This window comes from Pseudophryne corroboree, chromosome 3, assembly GCF_028390025.1.
Source record: "Pseudophryne corroboree isolate aPseCor3 chromosome 3, aPseCor3.hap2, whole genome shotgun sequence".
NCBI classification, from domain to species: Eukaryota; Metazoa; Chordata; class Amphibia; order Anura; family Myobatrachidae; genus Pseudophryne; species Pseudophryne corroboree.
Window position 1 is genome coordinate 433,972,360 of NC_086446.1, and position 23,815 is coordinate 433,996,174.

At 45.1% G+C, this 23,815-nt stretch overlaps 1 protein-coding gene across 1 annotated transcript in view; it reads right to left on the reverse strand.

Annotated features, from left to right (window-relative positions):
• Positions 1-322: 322 nt before the first annotated feature.
• The window catches only part of RHBDF2 (rhomboid 5 homolog 2), a 230,949-nt gene continuing 207,456 nt past the window's right edge, over positions 323-23,815 (reverse strand). Inside the window, exons 17-19 of the mRNA XM_063960416.1 lie at positions 4,751-4,851; positions 4,219-4,372; positions 323-2,792 (exon numbers count right to left, since the gene is read on the reverse strand). Of these exons, the coding sequence (XP_063816486.1) occupies positions 2,373-2,792; positions 4,219-4,372; positions 4,751-4,851 (675 nt within the window). The 3' untranslated portion in view covers positions 323-2,372. The remainder of the gene's footprint in view (positions 2,793-4,218; positions 4,373-4,750; positions 4,852-23,815) is intronic.

The following is a 23,815-nucleotide window of genomic DNA, read 5'->3' on the forward strand; positions in this document are numbered from 1 at the left end:
CTTACCGCAACTCAATCTTTGAACAAGATCTTTTCGTGGTGTTTTAGATGCAGACAATCCAATAAGTTTGTTTCAAGAAATCAAATGTGCATGCTTGTTTGTGTCAAAGTAATATTAAGGTCCAAACCACATGGAATAGATAGTAAGAGGCAGTGTTAATTTCTACTGGAAAGCATGAAGTATCGGATGCGACTTGTTCCTGTAATATTCAGATATAGAGCAGACAAAGAAAGCAGGTAATTGGGTAGCTCTATAGCCTGTGTGGCTTGAGACATATACTCCCCAAGACTATGCCTGTAAAGATTTTGTCTACAGAACACAATTGTCAAAACACTAGTCTTTATTTTGAAAACTACATACAAAATGCAGATAATTGGAGTGGTATAAGGATCACAAAACTGGTTACCTTTAGGTTATTTCCAATCATACACAAGACACAAAGTGAAAACATAAAACATAAGTGTTTTATTTCAAAAGCTGTCGAGTTCTCCATGTTTAAACCAGTTCTGGAGTACCAACAGCAACCGTTGCCCAACAGAACACCACTCTCTGGATAGTGGGCAGCAAAAAGGCTGCAGTAGGAGAGAATGGTGTTGTCTTGCTTTAAATATATTATATTAAATATAAACATTTTACTAAAAATTGCATCAAAAACTACCTTGGTTGCATATTCTTCTGTGACATCCGAATGGCGCTTGTACAAAATGAACATTCACTCCAACACTTTGCAAAGTAGACCCTATTGCCCAGCAAAAGGTGATTTAAAATCCAAGTGTCCAACGCAAAGGTCTTACATTAAAAATATTCTAGTCTCTGGAAAAAAACTAAAGCCCTTTCTTATTCTCAGTAGATTCAGCTTTCAGACGATTGCACAGTGAGACAAATGATCGCCTTAACTCACTGTGCAAGATTTTGGTCCATTAATGCAAAAATGAACAGAACACTGTGTCCCTGATATATGTGCACTGCACCTGGATGTGAGGTACAGAAGGTCCCTGATGTCTATTCATATGAAAGGAAAAGCAATTTCTAATATATGTGCCTCTGTATTGCACATTTCAAGGGTTGGAGTTAAGAGGGAGTGAAGAGGATTATCTCAATTAAGTCTGGAAACTTGTGAATATATATGTACATGATATCACTGGAATAGAAGGTAGTGACGGAGCAGGGGATATAAATAGGTGTCGGGGCGAGTGTGTCATTTGGAGGATAACAGAAGTTCTTGTTTGTCGTGTCTAGCTATTTGAGGAGAGCAAAGACAAACATGCCCCTGACATCTGGTTACTTACGTCTGGTATCAGACTTATCAAATACCTAGATATTTATGAGAAGGAGAAAAGTATCTATACAGTAGGTAAAGTTTCTGTGAAGTTTCTGCACCCGTATGCTTGTCCTGAGTGGAGGAGTTGGCATTAAATGCATTAATATCTTGGACATTCAAAATAAACTACTGACTGTTAGAAAGGAGATGTGGGATAGAAAATACACGTCTAACAGGAATAATAGATGTCAGATTCATAAAGGATGGGAGAGATACAGGTTGCTGATGTCTGGTTAGTAAGCATGTCACCAATAACTTAAGAAGAGGTGAAATATATGCCCGACATCTAATTAGTAAGCAGATGGAGAGATGCAGGTCAATGGCTAATGTCTAATTTGTAAAAGCATACAGGTTATTTATGTTATGATGTTTGCTGGTGGTGGTAGATGGATGGCCATAAAATGTATCCTTGAGTTTTATAAAGTTGAGATGTAGATGCACTTCGGTCCAAGTTAAGTACTGTAAACTGGGCAAATCTCATGTAACAGGACCTAGTGTTTTTTCCCTAGAGTTTTACTATGCCATTTGTAAACTCAAGCGAGGACTAAAGTGCCTCAGAGGCAGCATTTTCTCAGTAAAATCTCATCAAACAACCTCTAAACAGAGAGCAATTGTGAACATTTGCTGCTTCTATTAAATGTGGCCACACTGAACCTTTTCTCTAACTTTGTATTCCCCGCTACCAGGGTTTTACACCAAACATTAACAATGCATTCAGTCAGTAGGTGATTCCTGAGCTGCAAATTTCTATGACGACAGTAACTGAAAAGCTCATTCACCCTTTCAGGGTTTCTTTTTTAGCTCCTCAAAATAAATGCCACAGTCCAGTGAGCAGATCCATGATCAGGAACGGAGATTTGGACTGACTCAGATATGGCCATCATGCTTCTGGCACCAAATATTTCACGCCACATTGGCCAGTGTGCTCTCCCGTATCATTCATATTAAAGTTGATAAACCAATCTAAGTCTTGGGTAAAATGGAGCCCAATCCAATACTCTTCTCTCCAGAACTTTCAAGTTTCACCTTCCACGGTTGATACGCTGGTAAATCAATGAAGCACCTGGTCTATATCATATTTCTCACAGAACTTGTTGGTGAAGGGGATGCAGGTAAGGAACTCTATCCAAGCCCAGTTAATTGGATACACATACAGCCAAATGACCAAAGAGGCAAATAGACCAATATAGACTAGCAGAGAGATGAGGATCATGGCTCTTTTGCGGTACTTGTCTGCTGTGCCAAATGTAATGTATGGAAGAAAGGAAAATGAGAGCAAGAGACCACTGATAAAGCCAAAAATGTGGGCTATGTTGTCAATCCATGGGAGCAGTCCAAATAGGAACAGAAAGAAAACAATGCCAAGAAGTTTGAAGAACGCCTTCCATGGCTTTGCCAAGATTTGCCAACTCTGGAACAGCTCTACGAACAGACACGCCAGGAGACCAAACTGAGACCCTGCTGGACCAACCTGTGGGGGGGGGGGGGGGGGGGGGGGGAGATGCAAGAGAAGAATTCATGGGAGAGAAATTAGTGACATTTAAGGACTACATCAAAAGAGTGACTTTTGAGCAATGTTTGTAAAACATCTAAAACTTAATGCAGCGTCAATAATTGCTGTAAATATTAGTCATACTGGTATAAACCATAGCTGTTGAAATATTTTTTTTTTCCATCTGTACCGTGCTTTAAGGTCAATGTAGTCCTACAGGATATCTTACTGTACTCACAAAGAAGCAATTTGAAATGCGATTAGAACACCACACTAACCATTAAAAAAACAACGTAGGTTCTGTTGATGCATGAAACTGTGAAAATAGTGGAGAAGAGAGCCAGTGGAGAAGTTGCCCATGGCAACCAATCAGCTTTGAGGTAACATTTATCAAGTGCATTCTATAAAATTATAGGTAGAAGGTGATTTGTTGACATGGACAACTTCTCCACTCTTTTCACTGCTTCATACATTTAACCCACAGTACAGAAATTACACCTGAGTTTCAGCAGATCGAGTATAAGATGGGAACTCCAATATAGAAGACAACTATATTTAAAAAAAACAACCTATATTTAATAAGAAAAAAATAAAATAAACAAATGACTTGTGAAAGCAAATATATAGATAAATGGAGCAGCAGTATCAATGTGCTGTATGAATCATAAGAAAATTAGGAAATGACAGCAGAATAATGCAAAGGATTGAGAATAAAACATGTATATTATGTGAAGTTAGTGAAAGTGTCATGACCTAGTGAGAGCGACAGATTTCACTTAGGAAACTAGTGTCAGATCCCAGCAGTCTGATCACCTGGATTAGTAAGGTGTAAGGCCAGACAGCTTATCTCAGGATAATCGTGTGAAATCTAGAAAATCAGACATGAGAGGGAGATGCACGTGCCAGCGGGAACACAGGGGAGGGAGGGCATCAATGGGTGAGGGAGGAGAAGGTGATGCATTACTGACCAGAAAGAAGCCAGAGACACTGAGCACCCTCCAAATACAGAGACAAATAAGGAGAATTATTACTTATTTTGCCAACAGAGAGGCATAAAAGCAATCTGACACAAATGAATTCTGTATGTTCTCACAGCACCTACGGGAGGGCTTTTCCTTGTATCATCTTCACTTTCTAGAATAGAAACTTCATAGCCCAAAACCTTCATAAGACCATGCTGCATATTTCTATCAATCCTCTACTGCTGAATCACAGACATGCTGTATATTCCCATCAGTCCTCTACTGCGGAATCTGCTAGCATAGTTGGATGTATAGGACTGTAAAGAAGTACATACGAGTGTTCCAATAAGTGTCAATTTGATATTACCTAATGTGTGGAGATCACTATGTATCACTTCAGATATGACTGTTAGGCCGGCCTCACACTGCCCCAATGAACTCACCTCTGCCCTGTAAGGCAGGAACAAGGCACTGGCTAAGTTCCCTGTGATACCACTTAAGATGTAGATGATAGAGATTCGAAGCCAGCCTGCCAGCTTCTCCAAGTCACGCAGAACTGCCATCTGAAAGATCACCGACACCAGGCAATGAATGACCCTAACAGAACAGGAAGAGGAGCGGAAGGTGCAGGTCAGCCAGCAATTACTTATTATTTTTCCTCCTTTTAACCCCTTGTCTTTTAAAGTCAAAATTCAACTTATTCCATGCTACCAAGCCATCAATGAACAGTTACAAACACAAACTTTCACAAAACATGACAGAACTCAAGAAGATTTTCTATTTCCTAAGCAGCAGCTATTAAATTACCAGATATTTTGCTTCTTCTAAATCATATCTGTCAGATTTTTAATAGAAGACCTTTACGCTTAGTCCATTAACCTGCTTTAGATGTTCTATATGTATTTGTGTTGTGTATATTGTCCCCAAGCCCAAATACATTTACACAAGTGACCACAAGATCTTTAAGATACCTACCCAGCGTGAAGAAAGAGGGATAGCCATAGGCGGTAAAACTGATCTGGTACTTCAGGATTTAAAAATGGCAGCAAACCGCACACCTCATCTTGGCAGTGAACCTGCAGCAGACAAAAAATATTTTTTACACCAATGTAACAATTAGGCCTATGGTTCCACCAACATCTATTCATTAATGGGTCATTAACATTACATCTAGTTAAAATTAGACAATTTTAAATTGTATTTGCATTATGATATAGAAATTTTATTAAGAAAACGTAAGATACAGGAACAAGTAAATGTAAATATTTAACAAAATGTTGGTTATGCAGATAAAAGTAAAATTATTAAGACACCAAACCAACCAATCTGTCATTACTTGGCTCTTGCGCATGATAAAACTATGATACTCTAATTCTGTGTCTTACTTATAAATGAGAGCAAAACACTGAGCAATTTTAGGTCCAGAAACAGCCGTATCTTGGAACGGGTGTGGTTCATCAAATCGACAGTGTTTAGGTCGACAGTCACTAGGTCGACATGGATGGAAGGTCGACAGGGTTTCTAGGTCGACATGTGCTAGGTCGACATGAGGATTTTTTTTTTTGGTGTCGTTTTCTTCGTAGAGTGACCGGGATCCCAAATGAGTGCACCGCTTCGCTCGCCATGCTTCGGGCATGGTGCCTTCGCTCCGCTACCGCTTCGCTCGGCACACTTTACCGTTCCAATCGTAGTCCACGTGGATCGTTAAGTATGAAAAAAAAAAAATGTGAAAAACTCATGTCGACCTTTAGACCTGTCGACCTAGCACGTCGACCTAGAAACCCTGTCGACCTTCCATCCATGTCGACCTAGTGACTGTCGACCTATAGTGGTCGACCTAAACACTGTCGATCTTCAGACCGGGAACGCCAGTAAGCTGGTGTTACTATAAGGACCTATAGTAGTGATGGTTAACCTTGACACTCCAGCTGTTGAACTACATATCCCAGCATGCTCTGCTACAGTTTTGTTATTTGGCCATGATAAAACTGATGCAGGGCATGCTGGGTTGTGTAGTTCAACAACAGCTGGAGTGTCAAGGTTAGCCATCACTGACCTATAGCAAAGTATCCATCACTGTAGCCTCCTTATAATCTAGCACAGCTGTGACCATAGCCCTATCCACCATGATCATAGTCACCACCTCCAAGCACTAAAAAGAGGATTTTGGTACTTACCGATAAATCCCTTTTTCGGAAGCCATAGGGGACACTGGCACTAGGTCAAGACGCTGGAGTATTGATGGCGGCTTACAGGGAGCTGGCACTTTAAATAATCTAAATGTAAAACAGGCTCCTCCCCCTCTATCCCACATCATCCCTCAGTTAAGAATGAGCAGAGAGGAGACTGGAACAAGAGAACAAAACTAAATGAGGAAAAAGCGCATATACCAATTAAACACAACAATAATGAAAGCAAGAGAACAGCACAGGGCAGCCGGCCAATTTCCCCTGTGGCTTCCGAAAAAGGGATTAATCGGTAAGTACCAAAAATCGTCCTTTTTCTGTCAGTCAATAGGGGACAATGGCACTAAATCAAGACGCTGGGGACGTCCCAAAGTTTCCCCCCTGGCCGTGAGAGCGCTGAGGAACTTGCAAAACCAGGCGGCTAAACCATGAAGATGTAGCTGCAAAAGTGTCAAACTTGTAGAACTTCTCAGACATATGAATACTAGTCCAAATAGCTGCCCTGCAGCGTTGAGACGTGTTAGCTCCCTTACTAGCGGCCCACGACGTCCCCCACAGAACGTGTACAGTGAGCAGCAATAACAGAGGAGGTCTAGATTTGTTAAGATAGGCCTGACGAGTGGTCAACCGAATCCAGCGGCCCAGGTTCTGCTTAGTAGCAGACCACCCGCGACGAGGGACATCATAAAGCACGTATAAAGAATCAGATTTTAATAAAGCCGCTGTCCAATCCATGTAGATCTTCAAAGCCCGCATTACATCCAGAGTAGGTGGTGTTCCAGAATCGTCCTGCAAGGACGGAACCGCAATAGGTTGATTGATATGAAAAAAGTGGACACAACCTTTGGAAGGAACCAGGCATGCGACCGCAACTCTGCCCTATCAGGATGGAAATTTAAGTATGGAGGCTTACAAGACAAAACCAATCAATTAAGAAACCCTCCTGGGCTGTAACTATGACTAGTAGAAAAACAGCCTTCCTAGCAAGATATTTAAGGTCTGCGTCTTCCAAAGGCTCAAAACTGTTGGACTGGAGGAAATGGAGTACCAGATTTAAATCCCAAGGAGCTGTGGGCAGTACAAATGGAGACTGTACACGCAGTACCCCTTGTAAGAACGTTTTTACATCTGGCAGAAGCGCTAGACGTTCTTGGAAGAAAATAGATAATGCAGATACCTGAACTTTCAGGGACCCCAGGCGAAGTCCAGAGTCTAAACCAACCTGAAGAAACAGCAAAAGACGTGATAAACGATAAGGAGTCTGATGGTAAACCCTTCTGCTCACACCAAGAGACATAAGACCACCAAATGCGATGATGAGACGCTGCAACTGGTTTACGCACTCTCATCATCGTAAGAATCATGGCCTCTGGAATCACTCTACATTTTAAGATGTCTGCCTCAATAGCCACTCCGTTAAACGTGGTCATGGGAAGTCTGGGTGCACAGAGAGATCTTGCTGTAGCAGATCCGGACGCAGAGAAAGAGGCCACAGCTCATCCGCCAGAAGAGAGTGCAGGTCCGAAAACCAAACCCTTCGAGGCCAATCTGGTGCTACCAGAATGACCTTGATTCATTCCCATTTGATTCTCTGGAGCATCCGAGACAGAGTAAACTGAGGAAAAACGTACACTAGGTCGTACGGCCAAGGCAAGGAGCGTCCACCACTTCTGCTTGAGGATCTCGTGTCCTGGACATGTAACGAGCAAGCCAAAGATTGAGTCGAGATGCCATGAGATCCACCTTCTGACAATCCCAAAGTTCTATCAGAGCATCGAACATTTCTGGGTGAAGAGACCATTCTCCTGGATGGATCTCCTGACGACTGAGATGGTCTGCTTTCCAATTGTCAACTTCCAGAATTAATACTGAAGAGAATCACTGCGTGGCGTTCTACCCAGTGCAGAATATGCATCTCCTCCAGCATCGCCATGCAACTTCCGCCTTGTTTGTTGATGTACACTAGAGCCATTGCATTGTCTGACTGAACCTTATACCGCCTTTAAGTGAAGAATGTGAGCGGCCTACAGTAGAACATTGTATATCAACCTTAGTTCCAACACATTTATCAGCAATACAGATTATTGCGGAGACCAGCGGCCGTGAAAGTGAGAATTCATCACCACCATGCCCCAATTTGCCCGCCATGAGGTTGTGTAATCGGAGCCACCAAAGTAGTGACACCCTTGTCTTGGGAGTTAAACAGACCAACTGCTGAAGGTGGAGATGTGGCCTAGATCATTGAGTGACACCAGTCGTGGTTTAAGTACTGCCTGGGCCAGTCGTTGTATACTCAGAGCTTTGTCCTGTGGTAAAAAGACTCTGTACGTTGGTCTCGGGATGATTCTGGACAACTGGATACATTGCGACGGCAGAAGATTGGGACTTTCAAAAACGGATTATCCAACCGTGCTCAATAGAGCATTTTCCCGTAGAAGATCGGATGGTGCTTTGAGGAGAAGGTCGTCTAGGTACGGGATAACTAACTCCCAATATTCTGAGGTGAGCAATCATCACCGACATGACATTGGTAAACACTCTGGGTGCTGTGGATAGTCCGAATGGCAAAGCTCTGAACTGAGAATGAACTTTCGTATCACGAACCTGAGGAAAACTTGGTGAGGTTCCCATATCTGAATATGAAGATATGCATCTTTGATATCTAGAGATATCATAAATTCCCTGGGTTCCAATCTCGCAATTATCGAGTTGATCGACTCCATCTTGAATTGATAATAAGCTATAAACGGATTCAGTGATTTCAGGTTCAAAATTGGCCTTATTGTACCATCCAGTTTTGGTACTACAAAAAGATTGGAATAGTAACCCTTTTTGCGGTGAAGGTGAAGTACCGGCATGAATACTGTCGATTCCACTAATGTCTGCATTGCACCCTGAAGGGCCATCCGTCTGTCCATAAGGGTTGGAAGAATCGAAAATATTTTCTGGTGGTAAAACTTCAAAATCTAGCCTGTACCCTTGGGAAATGATAGTGCGAATCCATGCGTTCTGAGTTGTTGTTTTTTTCTACCAGGCATCATTAAAATTTCAAAACTGTGCTCCCACCGTATTTGGGCCCCGGTGGGAAGGAAGACCGTCATGCCACAGCCTTTTCTGTAGGTTTCGGGTCCTGGCGACGAGCAACGGCTGGTTGTTTGCCTCTACCTCTGAAAGGTGTAGACTAAAGGAGCAAAAGGATGTTACAGTATAAGAGCATTTACTCAGTGGGGCCAGAGTCGGCAGGAAAGTAAATTTACCACTCGTAGATTGTGAGATTCTAGTTCTTTCCCAAAAAGAATCACCTGAAAACGGCAGAGAATCCGCAGCTCTCAGACTCCGTGTCCCCTCGTCACGATCTTAGTCAGGTCTCTTTCTGGCTGCAATAGTGGATGCAGAGATTCTTGAATTAACCTGACCGATATCTCTAGCAGCTTCTCCTATACTGTGTATATAGCAGATTCCTTAATGTGTTCGGCTAGAACAGGCCTGGCCAACCTGTGGCTCTCCAGCTGTTGTAAACTACAAGTCCTATCATGCCTTGCCACAGTTTTGCTATTAGGGAATGCTAAACGTGTGGCAGGGCATGCTGGGATGTGTAGTTTCACAACATCTGGAGAGCCACAGGTTGGCCAGGCCTGGGCCTTAATAATTAGGACTTCTTTCACCAAAACTCCATCTTGTAAGTCCTTAATCAACTTAGAAGCCCAATGTTCCACTGCTTTGTTCACTCAAGAGCTCAGCAGGACTGTTCTAATGGAAACACCTGCAGCCGAATAAATGGATTTCAATAAGGTATCTAGTATACGATCCGTGGGGTCTTTTAAGGAAGTTGCGCCTGGGACAGATAATGCAGTCTTCTTTGATAACCTGGAGAGAGAACAATCCACTTCAGGAGACTTATCTGTCATAGATGATGGAAAAGGATAATTACTCAAGAATCGTTTTGGCATCTGAAATCGCTTATCCGTGTTCCTCCAAGGCTCAGTCAGCTGATATCCCTTTTCAAAGAAACTGGACTATCTTTGAAAAGGGATAAGTGACTGACGTTCTTTGTCTTCTACTAAATAAGGCAGTGTCTGGCGAATCTGGCGGCACAGCCTCAGAAATGTTTAAAACTCGCCTTACCGCCAAGTTAAGAGGTTTAACGTACTGAGTAGATTCTTGAGAAAGTTCGTCATCAGCGTCAGTAATTTTACCCATTTCACGGCAATCCCGCGAGAGGAGTTCCTCTCCTGATTCATCTGATTGAAAAATCAGCAGAGCTGGACGTTTCTGAGCTTTAGAAACTGTCTGTGGCTGTCTATTGGACTTAACTAAGTGTTTTGATAGAACCTCCACCGACTCGGCTAGTCCTGCCACCCAAGGTAGTTCTGAAGAAATAGAAGAAAGTGGTACCTCGTTGTGAGGAATCTCCCTGTCTGACAAGTCTTCTGCAAGGCAGCCAATTCGGTATGTAACCGAGATGGTTCCTGTGAGAGCCAACGCCCAGGGGAGAACATTAGCGTCCTATGACGGACTGATTGATGCGACCTCCGAAGCACATGCTTCACACAGGGAGGAATAATCTGTGTGTTTTTTTTATTACAGTTCGCGCACACAGTTTTTGTTACGCTTTATTTGCTAGTCCCCTGCCTGCCATTCTAACGGACAGAGGAGACACAATAATACAGCACTCTCAATAGCAAACAGAGAGAAAAAGCGAGGAATATCAGAAGGATAGAGGGAGGTATATATATATTTCTACTCCCTTATACTAAACTCCCTCAGACACCAGCCTGTAATGGGGTATGGGACTCAAGAGTCGACAGTGTCTAGGTCAACACCAATTGGTCAACAGTGGGTAGGTCGACACTAGAAATGGGTCGACAGGGCCATTAAGTCGACATGAACAAGGTCGGCATAAAAAAAAAGGTCGACATGAGTTTAAAAAAAAGAAATTTGTGTCGGTTTCTTCGTAAAAAGTGACTGGGAATCCCAATTAGCGCACAGTGTCCCCTCGCTGCGATAGGCACAGGTTACCATTCCCAATCGTAGTCCACGTGGATCGTAAAGTAAAAAAAAATAAAATAAAAATATTTGTGAAAAACTCATGTCGACCTTTTTGCATGTCGACCTATTTCTAGTGTTGACCTAAGTGGTGTCAACCAATAGGTGTCGACCTAAGTGGTGTCGACCCAGAGTCCGGATACAACTGTAATGTGTGCAGGCTCTGGCAGTCTTATTAATGTGCACCTGTCTCTGTGCAGAGAAGAAAACATTGTTGCCATTGTCACTGCCTAGCTGGGGAGCTTGCTAGATGAATGACCGGCATAGATACCTGCCAACTCTGCCTTCCCCCTCCACTGGCACCCATCTCACTAGGTTTTCAAAGCGCCATTTTGAGTGGATGACTGAAAGTTTAAAGTTAAAGCTTAAAGCAGCCCAAATGTAATGTGCTTTGTGCCTTAAACAAACATTCACTTCTCAGAGCGATAGCGTTGTGCGCTGATAACAGTCTCCCTCTATGCACTGAGCACCACGCTGTGCACACTCAGTGCGGGATTTGTTTCGCGTTGCAGGCTGCTTCACACGTCACTGACAGAGCCTCCCCGCTGTCACCTCCAGCACTGCTTTAGTCTCAGAGATTGCGCTGCCGCTGAGTGCGGTTGCCAAGGAGACCAGCGCAGAAAGCAAGTAAACTGCAAGGTGGAGGGAGGGGGTTAGGGGGGTGGCCACTGCGTCCTACAGGGGTGATCACAATCACCCATCCAGAGCCTCAGGAGGATGCAGCTTCTTTGGGAAATATACGTTATGGTAAGAACTTACCGTTGATAACGTGATTTCTCTTATGTCCACAGGTATCCAAAGGATAACATTGGGATATAGTTGAGCGACAGCGGAAATGGCAACACGGTCACAAGCTTTCTGGCCTCCCACGATGCATTGGGGACTTCACCATATAGTCCCGCCCACTGACTCAGTCAAAACAGTTCTTTCCACAGCGATTTAGGCAGGAGCATCAGGTAGGGACCTGTTTAGGCGATAAGAACACACATGCACACCCTTCCATACAAGAAGGAAGAGGTTTTAGTGATTGTCAAGATCCTCAAATCAGATGCGTCAGGGTGGGATCCCTGTGGATACCGGACATAAGAGAAATCACGTTATAAACGGTAAGTTCTTACCATAATGTATATTTCTCTGGCTGGGTCCACAGGATTATCCACAGGATAACATTGGGATTCCCAAAGCCATTCTAGTGGTGGGGACGCTCCTGATTACACTGGAGGACCTTTCGCCCGAAGTCTGCGTCATGAGAGGCAAAAGTATCCAAGGCATAATGTCTAATGAATGTGTTTATGGAAGACCATGTGGCTGCCTTACATATCTGTTCTGCTGAAGCACCCTGTTGTGCTGCCCAAGAAGGACCTACCTTATGTGTAGAGTGTGCAGAGACATTAGCCGGAGTAGGGAGATCTGCATGAGAATAAGCTTCTGATATTACCATTCGGAGCCATCTCGCCAGCGTCTGTTTACTAGCAGGCCATCCTCTTCTATGTAATCCGTAGAGGATGAAGAGAGAATCTGTTTTTCTGATGGCACTAGTACGATCTATGTAGATTCTTAAAGCTCGGACCACGTCCAGCGACGCTTCTCCCGCAGATAGTACCGATACCTGAAAAGCTGGGACTACAAGCTCTTCATTCAGGTGAAACTTTGATACCACCTTTGGAAGATAACTAGATCTCGTTCTGAGAACTGCTCTGTCTGGAAAAAAACTTAGGAAAGGAGACTTACACGATAATGCTCCTAAATCTGACACTCTTCTGGCTGACGCCATTGCCAGTAGAAAAAGCACTTTAGCCGTTAACCATTTAAGATCTGTTCTCTTAAGTGGTTCAAACAGAGGGCCCTGGAGAAATTTAAGAACTAAATTCAAATCCCAGGGAGCTGCAGGAGGAACAAATGGAGGCTGAATATGTACAACTCCCTGAAAAAAAAAAGTGCATACATCCTGTACATCAGCAATCTTTCGCTGAAACCATACAGTTAACGCTGATACTTGAACTCTCAAGGAATCAACTTTCAAACCTTTATCCAATCCTGCTTGAAGGAAATCCAAAATCCATGATACTTTAAAAGATCTTGGATTCAAATTTTTTCCAGTACACCAATGAATATAGGCTTGCCATATTCTATGATACACACGGGCCGAAGAAGGCTTTCTCGCTCTAAGCATAGTTTGGATTACTTGATTCGAAAACCCTTTAGCTTCTAAGATAGAGGTTTCAACAGCCACGCCGTCAAAGACAGGCGATCTAGATGACTGACAACAAGGACCCTGCATTAGCAGATCTGGACGTTGAGGGAGCAGTATCGGTGCTTCCACGGACATCCTCAGTAGATCTGTGTACCAATGCCTTCTTGGCCAAGCTGGAGCTATTAGAATTATTGCTCCTTTTGCTTGCTTTATTTTTCTCACTACTATGGGTAACAGAGATATTGGAGGGAACAGATATGCCAGCTGAAACCTCCATTCTACTGACAGTGCGTCTACAAGGACTGCTCCTGGGTCCCTTGTTCTCGATCCGTACCTTGGAACGTTGTTGTTTAGACGAGACGCCATGAGGTCTATCTCTGGTAGACCCCATCTGTTCACCAGTGTCTGAAACACTTCTGGGTGCAATGCCCATTCGGTTTCCTGAATGGTGTGTCGACTGAGAAAATCCGCTTCCCAGTTCAGTACACCCGGGACAAATACTGCTGACAATGCTGGGAGATGGAGTTCTGCCCATCTTAGAATGGGAGCTACTTCCTCCATCAGTCTCTTGCTGCGAGTTCCTCCTTGATGATTGAGGTACGCTACTGCCGTCGCATTGTCTGAGCGAATCTGGACTGGTCTTCCTTGCAGACTGTCCTTTGCCTGAACTAGAGCCAAGTAAATGGCCCTTATTTCCAACAGATTTATTGGCAGGCGACTTTCCCTTGCGGTCCATTTTCCCTGGAACCACAGGCTTCCGAGTACCGCACCCCAGCCTTGCAGGCTAGCATCTGTTGGAAGAGAGATGCAGACTCTTAGCACTAAGAACACTGATAATAAAAATAATTTAAATAAACCCTCACAATTAACATGGAGTATAATTGAAGTTCTTAGCACACATTTGCGCAAATATGCGGGCCCATGTACCGCGGCCAGGTGACTTCATCACATGGGTCCCTAACATCCCTAATATCACATTCTATAAATTTATACAGGACTTACCTCTAAATAGGGCCTTATCAATGTGTAATCTGAAATGCAGGAACCCAGCTAATTAAAACACCTGAGGGTGAATAGGAGGAGTGCCAATCCAGAGGAAGGAAGCCTTGCCTTCCAGTGTACAATATATACACAAATATAGTGGAAAAAAGGGGGGAACCTGGATTGCACATCCTATTATTAAAGATATCAAGAGGTGCTATCATGCTGAGGCTTCTAATACTATGCTGGGGGAAGAGAGATATTGTACACTGGAAGGCAAGGCTTCCTTCCTCTGGATTGGCACTCCTCCCATTCACCCTCAGGTGTTTTAATTAGCTGGGTTCCTGCATTTCAGATCACACATTGATAAGGCCCTATTTATAGGTAAGTCCTGTATAAATTTATAGAATGTAATAATATTAGGGATGTTAGGGACCCATGTGATGAAGTCACCTGGCCGCGGTACATGGGCCCGCATATTTGCGCAAATGTGTGCTAAGAACTTCAATTATACTCCATGTTAATTGTGAGGGTTTATTTAAATTATTTTTATTATCAGTGTTCTTAGTGCTAAGAGTGTGCATCTGCATCTCTCTTCCCCCAGCATAGTATTAGAAGCCTCAGCATGATAGCACCTCTTGATATCTTTAATAATAGGATGTGCAATCCAGGTTCCCCCCTTTTTTCCAGGCTAGCATCTGATGTCAGTACTTGCCACTCTTTTATCCAAAAGGGTCGTCCCTTGTTTAAATGGTCCGTCTGTAGCCACCACGCTAGAGACCTTTTTACGTTTACTAGAAACTTTATCATCTGCTTTTTTATCGTCTGATGATTTCCGTTCCATTTGGTCAGAATAAGGTGCTGCAATGGTCTGGAGTGGAATTGCGCATATTCCACCATGTCGAAGGTTGATACCATCAGACCCAACAGTCGCATTGCTGCATGGACTGACATTGTCTGGGCCATGACCTGCACCTTGACTATCTTTTTCTCTGGTAAGAGAACTTTCTGCAGGTCTGAATCCAATATGGCCCCCAAATGAACCATCCGCTGTGACGGATTCAGGGACGACTTTTCCCAATTTATGTGCCACCCGTGTCTCTGTAAACAAACTATCGTCTGTTGAAGATGGCTCAACAGTAAATCTTGCGAATGTGCTAAGATTAACAGGTCGTCGAGGTATGGGAATATTCTTATCCCCTGTTTGCGCAGACAAGCTGCCATAACCATCATGATCTTGGTAAACACCCTGGGTGCTGTTGCTAGCCCGAAGGGCAAAGCCTGGAACTGAAAATGTTCCTGGAGGATGGCAAACCTGAGATAACACTGATGCGACAGTGCTATAGGCACATGTAGGTAAGCATCCTGTACATCCAGAGATACCATGTAATCTCCCGGTTCCATAGCCAACATTATGGAGCGTAGCGTCTCCATGTGGAACTTCGGGATCCAAATGTATTTGTTCAACATTTTCAGATGAGAATTGGTCGATATGACCCATTTGGCTTCTGGATTAGAAATTGGAGTAAAACCCCTTTCCCCTTTGTGATGGAGGTACTGGGACAATCACACCTGACTGCAGTAATTTTTGGACTGCTTCTTGCAGGGCATTGGCCTTCGACGGGCTGGTGCAAAAAAATCTTTGAGGAGGCTGCCTCCTGAATGGGAACCCATACCCCCGAGACACTACCTTCTGCACCCAAGCATCTGTTGTCGACTGTTGCCATATGTGTGCAAAATGAAGGAGTCGGCCCCCAACCCTGGAATCCTCCAGGCGGAGGTCAGTCTCTTCAGGCTGACCGTTTCTGCTCCGGCTTGGAAGCTGGCTTTTTACTAGACCACTGCTTCCTACCCCTGGTCTTAAACTGGGGTTGCTTAGGCTCCTCTTTAGCTTTCGCTTTGCCAACGAAAAGAGCAAAATTTTAAACCCTTTGACTTAGGGTTATAGGTAGCCGGAAATCTGACCTTTTTCGATTCAGCCTCTGATTCTAAGATATCAGATAAAGGTTTTCCAAATAATATATTACCACTGATAGGCAATGCTTCCAATTCTTTCTTGGATTCCGCATCTGCCTTCCAGGTACGTAGCCAAACTGCTCTGCGAGCGTCTACTGTCAAGGCTGAAGCTTTAGAAGCAACTGTACCTACATCAATTGCTGCTTCTTCCAAGTATTGGGCAGATTGTCTTAAACGGCTAAAGCGATCCTCTTGCTCCCTAGTAGGAGAAGAGATGTCATTCTCTAGTTCCTCTATCCATTCGCCCATTGCCTTTGCTACCCAGGCCGAAGCCATAGCAGGTCTTACCACTGCTCCTACTAGAGAAAATATATTTTTCAAAAGGCCATCTACCCTTCTGTCTGTGACATCATTTAGTGAGGTAGATGACAGTGGTAAAGCAGATTTATGCACCAGTCGCAGTACATGTGCATCTACTTTTGGAGGAACTTCTCTTTTCGAACAATCCACAGCTGGAAATGGATAATAAGAATCCCATCTTTTAGGAATCTTATATTTCATACTGGGCATCGCCCAGGACTCATCCATCATTTCCGTCAGCTCATCTGACGCTGGGAATTCAGCTTTCACTGATTTTGATTAAACACAGGTGCTTTAGATTTTAACACTGTCTCAGCTGGCTCTTCCAACGAGAGAACAGCCTTCACAGCACTAATAAGTTCAGCTACATCTTCTGAACTAAAACTCTGCGACTGATCATCATACGGAGTATTTGAATCTACTGTATCATCATCTGATGTATCATCTTGTGTAGTCTGCCACATAGACGTATCCGTCTTAGTCTTACCTGTCCCTTGGTTGCTTGTAGAGGCTACTGGAACCAAACCATAGGAAGGGATCTGCATGTATGGGTTCATAGTGTAACCTAACCCTTGAGGTGGTGCTATCGGAGTTAACCTGTCTGCTATTGAAGATAGAGTCTTTGCGAACATATTCCATGGTGGCTCTGTTGGTGGTTGAACCAACTCCTGTTTTTTCCTTTGCTGAAAAGCAATACAGTTCGCACACAAACCCTCATAAGTGACTAATTGGTTTATATCAATTAACCCTGTCTTACAAGATAAGCATGTTAGGGCTGTAGGAGTGCTTGATAAATTCTCCTCGTCACTTTTGCCGCTCACAGACATGGTAATAATCTGTTAAAGACTACACAATTTGTGACTGAAAATCACCTATATATAAGTATATAGAGGTGAGATCAATCTGACCACAGTGCACCTGATTTGAGGGTCAGAACCGGACTGACATTACACAGAAAAGTCAGCACACATACTAGCAGTCAGCCACATGTTAAAGCATTAGACATTGTCATATGAGAATACAACCTCCATAACAACAGGTCTCATATGCAATAGGTACTAAAAATTAACAATTCATACTAAGAAGTAGAGAGAATTTTTAGTACTGTATACCCTGCCTCCGGAGAGCGGGATAAAGGGAGACTCACCACACATCCAAGCAAATACGCTCGTAAGAAGCTGAGTGGATTCAGACGTTACTGATGTACACTACCACTCTTGATAACCGATAACGGACACGGTCGCTTACTGACGGACACGGACGCTCAGCGACCTCCACGTGTATGCAGATGCTAAGGCCTGCGACTCGGTCTAGGCGGGATCTCTAGTGTACACAACCGCAGCGTCTAAGCTGTGACCGAGTACCCTCGTGGTAGCGTCTGAGCCGGAAGTGAGGTCATTCAGTTCGTGAAATGAGAGACGCACGGAAACTGGCTATGAACTCGGAGGAGGGGCGGCAAGGAGAGCGTCTGAATCCCCCTGTTGACTTAAACTCTAAGGATCGCGGCCTCTACCTAGTCCTGGCGCCTATGATCCCTGGAGCGTAGCGCTGTCGCACCCGAGATGTTCAGCGCATCAACACACTGTTTGCAGTCTCCACCAAATCAGTGTAGCTGTGTCCTGACCCCTCTAGTAAGAGGAAATCCATAGACTTACCGTCCCCCCCATGCTCCGGCCACAGCTTGGTTACGTCTGCTGGACCTGCTAGAACATCCGACACAGACGCCCGTCGAGACAGCACTGTACCGCGAAGGTAAGCGTTGTTGCGACCCGGTGGGGAGTTGTTGGAGCGACTCTTTCTAGTATGCGTTTAAGACGCTGTTAAGAAAAGTCGCTCAAAAAAAAATATAGTAAGTCTATAAAAATAAAATAATAAAAGCTTGAGGCTGCTACTCTCAGCAGCCCTGTGACCATGCGGCTTCCTGCCGCACCAAGCAAAAAATAAGAATTTACTTACCGATAATTCTATTTCTCGGAGTCCGTAGTGGATGCTGGGGTTCCTGAAAGGACCATGGGGAATAGCGGCTCCGCAGGAGACAGGGCACAAAAAAGTAAAGCTTTACTAGGTCAGGTGGTGTGCACTGGCTCCTCCCCCTATGACCCTCCTCCAGACTCCAGTTAGGTACCGTGCCCGGACGAGCATACACAATAAGGGAGGCATTTTGAATCCCGGGTAAGACTCATACCAGCCACACCAATCACACCGTACAACTTGTGATCTAAACCCAGTTAACAGTATGACAACAGAAAGGGCCTCTTAAAGATGGCTCCTTAACAATAACCCGAATTAGTTAACAATAACTATGTACAAGTATTGCAGATAATCCGCACTTGGGATGGGCGCCCAGCATCCACTACGGACTCCGAGAAATAGAATTATCGGTAAGTAAATTCTTATTTTCTCTATCGTCCTAAGTGGATGCTGGGGTTCCTGAAAGGACCATGGGGATTATACCAAAGCTCCCAAACGGGCGGGAGAGTGCGGATGACTCTGCAGCACCGAATGAGAGAACTCCAGGTCCTCCTTTGCCAGGGTATCAAATTTGTAAAATTTTACAAACGTGTTCTCCCCCGACCACGTAGCTGCTCGGCAGAGTTGTAATGCCGAGACCCCTCGGGCAGCCGCCCAAGATGAGCCCACCTTCCTTGTGGAGTGGGCTTTTACAGTTTTAGGCTGTGGCAGGCCTGCCACAGAATGTGCAAGTTGAATTGTGTTACAAATCCAACGAGCAATCGACTGCTTAGAAGCAGGTGCGCCCAACTTGTTGGGTGCATACAATATAAACAGCGAGTCAGATTTTCTGACTCCAGCCGTCCTTGCAATGTATATTTTTAAGGCTCTGACAACGTCCAACAACTTGGAGTCCTCCAAGTCGCTAGTGGCCGCAGGCACCACAATAGGTTGGTTCAGATGAAATGCTGATACCACTTTAGGGAGAAAATGCGGACGAGTCCGCAGTTCTGCCCTATCCGAATGGAAGATTAGATAAGGACTTTTATAAGATAAAGCCGCCAATTCAGATACTCTCCTGGCAGAGGCCAGGGCTAGTAACATAGTCACTTTCAATGTGAGATATTTCAAATCCACCTTTTTCAATGGTTCAAACCAATGGGATTTGAGGAAATCTAAAACTACATTTAGATCCCACGGTGCCACCGGAGGCACCACAGGAGGCTGTATATGCAGTACTCCCTTGACAAAAGTCTGGACCTCAGGGACAGAGGCCAATTCTTTTTGGAAGAATATTGACAGGGCCGAAATTTGAACCTTAATGGATCCCAATTTGAGACCCATAGATAATCCTGATTGCAGGAAATGTAGGAAACGACCCAGTTGGAATTCCTCCGTCGGAACCCTCCGATCCTCGCACCACGCTACATATTTTCGCCAAATGCGGTGATAATGTTTCACGGTGACTTCCTTCCGTGCCTTAATCAAGGTAGGAATGACTTCTTCTGGAATGCCTTTCCCTTTTAGGATCTGGCGTTCAACCGCCATGCCGTCAAACGCAGCCGCGGTAAGTCTTGAAAAAGACAGGGACCCTGCTGTAGCAGGTCCCTTCTCAGAGGTAGAGGCCACGGTTCGTCCGTGAGCATCTCTTGAAGTTCCGGATACCAAGTCCTTCTCGGCCAATCCGGAACCACTAGTATTGTTCTTACTCTTCTTTGCCGTATGATCTTCAATACCTTTGGTATGAGCGGCAGAGGAGGAAACACATACACTGACTGGTACACCCAAGGAGTTACCAGTGCGTCCACAGCTATTGCCTGTGGATCTCTTGACCTGGCGCAATATTTGTCCAGTTTCTTGTTGAGGCGAGACGCCATCATGTCTACAATTGGTCTTTCCCAACGGTCTATTAACATGTTGAAGACTTCTGGATGTAGACCCCACTCTCCCGGATGAAGATCGTGTCTGCTGAGGAAGTCTGCTTCCCAGTTGTCCACGCCCGGGATGAACACTGCTGACAGTGCTATCACGTGATTCTCCGCCCAGCGAAGAATCTTGGCAGCTTCTGCCATTGCACTCCTGCTTCTTGTGCCGCCCTGCCTGTTTACATGGGCGACCGCCGTGATGTTGTCCGACTGAATCAACACCGGCTTTCCTTGCAGGAGAAGTTCCGCCTGGCTTAGAGCATTGTAGATTGCTCTTAGTTCCAGAATGTTTATGTGAAGAGACTTTTCCAGACTCGTCCATACTCCCTGGAAGTTTCTTCCTTGTGTGACTGCTCCCCAGCCTCTCAGGCTGGCGTCCGTGGTCACCAGGATCCAATCCTGAATGCCGAATCTGCGGCCTTCTAATAGGTGAGCCTTCTGCAACCACCACAGAAGTGACACCCTTGTCTTTGGTGACAGGGTTATTCGCAGGTGCATCTGCAGATGCGACCCTGACCATTTGTCCAACAGATCCCTTTGGAATATTCTTGCATGGAATCTGCCGAATGGAATTGCTTCGTAAGAAGCCACCATTTTTCCCAGGACTCTTGTGCATTGATGTACTGACACTTTTCCTGGTTTTAGGAGGTTCCTGACCAGATCGGATAACTCCTTGGCTTTTTCCTCTGGAAGGAAAACCTTTTTCTGAACCGTGTCCAGAATCATTCCTAGGAACAGCAGACGAGTTGTCGGGATTAAATGGGATTTTGGAATATTCAGAATCCACCCGTGTTGTCTTAGCACCTCTTGAGATAGTGCTAAAGCTGTCTCCAGCTGTTCTCTGGACCTTGCCCTTATCAGGAGATCGTCCAAGTATGGGATAACTAATACGCCTTTTCTTCGAAGAAGAATCATCATCTCGGCCATTACCTTGGTAAAGACCCGAGGCGCCGTGGACAATCCGAACGGCAGCGTCTGAAACTGATAGTGACAGTTTTGAACAATGAACCTGAGGTACCCCTGGTGTGCGGGGTAAATCGGAACGTGTAGATACGCATCCTTGATGTCCAAGGATACCATAAAGTCCCCTTCTTCCAGGTTCGCTATCACTGCTCTGAGTGACTCCATCTTGAACTTGAACTTTTTTATGTAGAGGTTCAAGGACTTCAGATTTAGAATAGGCCTTACCGAGCCATCCGGCTTCGGTACCACAAATAGAGTGGAATAATACCCCTTTCCTTGTTGTAATAGGGGTACTTTGACTATCACCTGCTGAGCGTACAGCTTGTGAATGGCTTCCAACACCCTCTCCCTTTCGGAAGAGACGGTTGGTAAGGCAGACTTCAGGAAACGATGAGGAGGATCCGTCTCTAATTCCAACCTGTACCCCTGAGATATTATCTGCAGGATCCAGGGGTCTACCTGCGAGTGAGCCCACTGCGCGCTGTAATTTTTGAGACGGCCCCCCACTGTCCCCGAGTCCGCTTGAGAGGCCCCAGCGTCATGCTGAGGTTTTTGCAGGAGCCGGGGAGGGCTTCTGTTCCTGGGAAGGAGCTGCCTGTTGGTGTCTCTTCCCTCTTCCTCTGCCTCGTGGCAGGTACGACAAGCCCTTTGCTCTCTTATTTTTGTAGGAGCGAAAAGGCTGCGGTTGAAAGGTCGGTGCCTTTCTCTGTTGGGGAGTGACTTGAGGTAAAAAAGTGGATTTCCCGGCAGTAGCCGTGGCCACCAAGTCTGATAGACCAACTCCAAATAACTCCTCCCCTTTATACGGCAAAACCTCCATGTGACGTTTTGAATCCGCATCGCCTGTCCACTGTCGTGTCCATAAGGCTCTTCTGGCTGAAATGGACATAGCACTCACCCGAGATGCCAGTGTGCAAATATCCCTCTGTGCATCACGCATATAGATAAATGCATCCTTTATTTGTTCTAACGACAGTAAAACATTGTCCCTATCTAGGGTATCAATATTTTCAATCAGGGATTCTGACCAAACTACTCCAGCACTGCACATCCAGGCAGTTGCTATAGCTTTTGAATAACTTCCATCTTTCTATCTGATGGATCCTTAAGTGCGGCCGTCTCAGGAGAGGGTAACGCCACTTGTTTGGATAAGCGTGTGAGCGCCTTGTCCACCTTAGGGGGTGTTTCCCAGCGCGCCCTAACCTCTGGCGGGAAAGGGTATAATGCCAATAACTTTTTTGAAATTATCAACTTTTTATCAGGAGCAACCCACGCTTCATCACACACGTCATTTAATTCTTCTGATTCAGGAAAAACTGTTTGTAGTTTTTTCACACCATACATAATACCCTGTTTTACGGTATCTGTAGTATCAGCTAAATGTAACGTCTCCTTCATTGCCAAAATCATATAACGTGTGGCCCTACTGGAAAATACGTTTGAATTTCTACCGTCGTCACTGGAATCAGTGCCCGTGTCTGGGTCTGTGTCGACCGACTGAGGCAAAGGGCGTTTTACAGCCCCTGACGGTGTTTGAGGCGCCTGGACAGGCATTAATTGATTGTCCGGCCGCCTCATGTCCTCAACTGACTGTTTAAGGGAAGATAAACCATCACGTAATTCCACAAATAAAGGCATCCATTCTGGTGTCGACCCCCTGGGGGGTGACATCTGCATATTTGGCAATTGCTCCGCCTCCACACCAATATCGTCCTCATACATGTCGACACCACGTACCGACACACACCGCAAACTCACAGGGAATGCTCTAATGAAGACAGGACCCACTAGCCCTTTTGGGGAGACAGAGGGAGAGTCTGCCAGCACACACCACAAAGCGCTATATATACAAGGGATATCCTTATATTAAGTGCTCCCTTATAGCTGCTTTAATATATATATATATAGCCATTAATGTGCCCCCCCTCTCTGTTTTACCCTGTTTCTGTAGTGCAGTGCAGGGGAGAGACCTGGGAGCCGTTCTGACCAGCGGAGCTGTGACAGAAAATGGCGCCGTGTGCTGAGGAGATAGGCCCCGCCCCTTTTTCGGCGGGTTCTTCTCCCGCTATTTTTCCAGTCAGGCAGGGGTTAAATATCTCCATATAGCCCCTATGGGCTATATGTGAGGTATTTTTAGCCTTGTATAAGGTTTATATTTGCCTCTCAGAGCGCCCCCCCCCAGCGCTCTGCACCCTCAGTGACTGCCCAGTGAAGTGTGCTGAGAGGAAAATGGCGCACAGCTGCAGTGCTGTGCGCTACCTTATGAAGACTGAGGAGTCTTCAGCCGCCGGTTTCCGGACCTCTTCACGCTTCAGCATCTGCAAGGGGGTCGGCGGCGCGGCTCCGGGACCGGACTCCACGGCTGGGCCTGTGTTCGATCCCTCTGGAGCTAATGGTGTCCAGTAGCCAAGCAGCAAATCCACTCTGCATGCAGGTGAGTTTACTACTTTCCCCCTAAGTCCCACGTTGCAGTGATCCT